The 3,924-nt window shown below is 41.7% G+C and overlaps 1 protein-coding gene across 1 annotated transcript; it reads left to right on the top strand.

The window, feature by feature from the left end:
- Nucleotides 1-2,388: 2,388 nt before the first annotated feature.
- Nucleotides 2,389-3,602, top strand: LOC112083866. Its single transcript, XM_024151930.1, has 4 exons — nucleotides 2,389-2,395; nucleotides 2,492-2,763; nucleotides 2,844-3,386; nucleotides 3,462-3,602. Exons 1-4 carry the CDS (start codon nucleotides 2,389-2,391, stop codon nucleotides 3,600-3,602), a joined length of 963 nt encoding a protein of 320 aa, XP_024007698.1.
- Nucleotides 3,603-3,924: the final 322 nt, after the last annotated feature.

Here is a 3,924-nt window from a genome sequence, read left to right as displayed (position 1 = left end):
AAAATAGTTGCATATAATGGATTTAACCATAATCGAACATCTATTATTAACCATCCACTATTAAGCACACATACAGTGGATGCCGGTATCCTAATGGAAGTATCCATGATAATAGATAGCACACACATAGTGGATGGTTATCGCCTAATGGAAGTATCCATGATATGCAATAACACACATTCATTGGATGCTTATAGCCTAATGGAGGTATCCATGATAACAAATAGCACGCATACAGTGGATGCCTGGACAGAAAATGAAAGGTCTCGTGTTACATCCATACTCATTGTAGCTGAAGGTCTCACTAATTGATTATCCATTCTAGATCATCCCTGATGATGTGGCGATATCCATAGTGTCAGTCAATGGTGTTGGTATCAACAATATGCTCATATCTACATTATTAACTATCCAATTTTTTCAAGAAGGTCATATCCACAAAGATAGTTCGTTGTTGGCCTCACAGTATGTACAATAAATCATTCACCGTATAATGGCCATATCCACAAAGACATTACGTGCCTGGGTTCAATATGCGCGTATCCACAAACGAGCATCCACCGTATAATGGCAATATCCACTAAGACAGTACATGCCTGGTCCTAATGAGGCGCATATCCACATACGAGCGTCCACAATATGCACAATAAGAGCATCCACTAACCCATTTGTCTATGTCAGAGTCATTCCCTTTGTAATAGGGATATATCCACACAAGTCATTATATTGTATCGATGACGCTCGATGTTCATCCACAATGTGAGTATTTTTGGTAGACTTTTCGTATATCCTGTTTCTGTTCGGAATCTAGACGGTGCGATTCACATGTATCGATTTTCCCACAGTCGATTTGATGTACATATAGTATGTACATAGCCACTTGGGTTCAATATGCTCGTATCCACAAACGAGCAACTACCGTATAATAGCAATATCCATAAAGACATTACGTACTTGGTCTTTATGATGTACATATCCACAGACGAGCATCCACCGTACGTGCCTGGTCCTAATGAGGCGCATATCCACAGACGAGCGTCCACAATATGCACAATAAGAGCATCCACTAACCCATTTGTCTATGTCAGAGTAATTCCCTTTGTAATAGGGATATATCCACACAAGTCATTATATTGTATCGAGGATGTAGTGGCTATATCCACAAGTCAGTTCATGGTTGGCCTTACCGTAACTACAATAAATCATTCACCGTATATTGGCCATATTCACAAAGACGTTACGTGCTTGGGTTCAATATGTGCGTATCCACAAACGAGCATCCACTGTATAATGGCAATATCCACAAAGACAATACGTGCCTGGTTCTAATGAGGCGCCTATCCACAGACAAGCGTCCCCTGTATAACGGATTTATCCACAATATGCAAAAATGACCATCAACTAACCCATTCGTGGATGTTAGAGTCATTCCCTTTGTAATATGGATATATCCAAAAAAGTCATTATATCGTATCTCGTTCAAATCCAGGTTTATCCACAATGTGAGTATTTTTGGTAGACTTTTCGTATCCCTGTTTCGGTTCGGACTTCTAGACGGTGCGATTCACATGTATCGATTCTCCCACAGTCGATTTGATGTACATATAGTATGTACATATCCACTTGGGTTCAATTTGCGCATATTCACAATCGAGCATCCACCGTATAATGAGTATATCCACACAAACAGTACGTGCCTGGTCTATATGAGGCGCATCCACAGTCAAGCATCCACCGTATAACGAATTTATCCACAATATGCACAAACGAGCATCCACTAACCCATTTGTGGATGTCAAATTCATATCCTTTGTCATATGGATATATCCACAAAAGTCATTATATCGTACCTCGTTCAACTCGAGGTTCATCCACAATGTGAGTATTTTTTGGATGACTTTTCGTATCCCCTGTTTCGTTTCGGATTTCTAGACGGTGCTTTTCACATGTATCGATTATCCCACAGTCGTTCAACTCGAGGTTCATCCACAATGTGAGTATTTTTTGGATGACTTTTCGTATCCCCTGTTTTGTTTCGGATTTCTAGACGGTGCTTTTCACATGTATCGATTATCCCACAGTCGATTTGATGTACATATAGTATGTACATATCCACTTGGGTTCAAATCGCGGTTTAATTTAACTGTACCCACTACTAAACGTCTCCGTTCAAATCGAGGTTCATCCACTTAGTCTTTATTTTTTTTTTAGACTTTTCGTATTCCCAGTGTTGATTCTTACTTCTAGACGGTGCGATTCACTTTTCTACAAAAGTAAAAAAGCCCTAACATCACTCCAAATTAAGCCTTCCTCGCAATCTTAGATTTATCTCCATCTGTTTTTTCTTTCAAAAATCCGTGTTCTCTAAACAACACTGTTATTCGTCCGATGTCCGGTAAGTTTCTTTTTTTTCCATGTCTGGTAAGTTTCCGTGTTATACGGTTTACTTTGAATTGTTACTTGTCTGATGCTTTTGCGAATTCATTTACAGACGACGATAGTTCCCCAGATAACCGGCTTCCGGCAAGGTTGTTTGCCACGGACAGATACCCCATTTGTCGTCTCAACGTCTACTCGAAACCAGATACACTCACCGTTTTAAGGAACCTCCTCCGGGATACTCCTGAACTCGACCAGATCTTAGACTCGAGTTTTGGTGGTCTTTTCAGGTTATCCGCCAACAGAGCACCAATCTCTTTCAAACTCATTCAGGCTCTCATAGCCAGGCAACTGGTGACTAAGCACAAGTACGAGATGTGGACGGTCTTTAGTGGTCAGCCGTTATGTTTCTCTCTATTAACTGTTCATTATTGGAAGAGGGTTACGAAACCCCATTGACACAGGCAACCCTCAAAGAACCGGATTTGTACTGGAAGCGATGGATAGGTGATGATGTAAAAACAACATGCGCAGACATCACCACTTGGCTTCGAGATGATAAGGACATGCCCAACGATCAACGGATCCGTCTAGCTCTTCTTTTGATTGTTGATTGCGTCTTTATTGCCAACCAGACTCACTCTCCCACACCTCGTTATGTGAAGATGGTCGACAATCTTGAAAATTTTCTCAAATTTCCATGGGGCAGAGAATCATTCATCAAAACGTTGTGGTCGATGAGGCCTCCCAACGTCATCAAGTCCAGCAAAAATAAGGAAGAGGGACCAGTTCAGCTATTTTGTAAACAACTTCAGCAAAAATCCATTAAATTGAATGGCTTCCCCCTGGTGTTTCAGCTACTTGCTTTCAGAGCTATCCCACTCTTGCTCAGTAAGTTACCGGATCCCTCCGATGCACCTCGAATTATTGATCTAACCACCGAAGGGTTCCCCAACAACGCTGCAGTCACGCTTAATGATGTCCTTGATTCGGAAATCGATTGCAATGTAAGTTTAACCTCCTCCCCACATATTTAATCTTCTCTTTCAATGTATACTATCTCACATTCCTCTCTATTGTAGCTTGTTGTTAACCCAATGATTGATCCACCTCCAAGTGTTGACGACGGTTCCGGTGAGTGGGAGGACGAGGTTCGTGATCGCAAGGTTGATTACATGCTTAAACTCATCGATCAGAACCATGTTTTCGTCAAACAGAACTGACTCGGTGGGGACGCCTCCTGCCCTCTTATCGTGCATGAGCCTTTTCACACAAAAGGCAGCCACAAGAAGCATATAATTAATCGCAAGAAAGGGAAAGCTACCACCAAACCAGTCGTCTGTGCTCTCTCTAACCTAGATGTTTCCACTTCTAAACCCAGAGGATCTTCTGCTTTTGTAAAAAAGTTTATGTCCACCACGCCTGAAGCTCCTGCCGACCAACTTCGGTGGCTCGCTAACCAGGTGGTTCTAATCGCGTTTAAGATCAATATCGCACAACCTGAATCGCATGGTACTAGTAAAAGGACTCGCTCTGCACCGAGGA

Source organism: Eutrema salsugineum, unplaced genomic scaffold, assembly GCF_000478725.1.
Source record: "Eutrema salsugineum unplaced genomic scaffold, Eutsalg1_0 scaffold_5, whole genome shotgun sequence".
NCBI lineage: Eukaryota > Viridiplantae > Streptophyta > Magnoliopsida > Brassicales > Brassicaceae > Eutrema > Eutrema salsugineum.
This window is presented reverse-complemented; position numbering and strand designations above follow the sequence as displayed.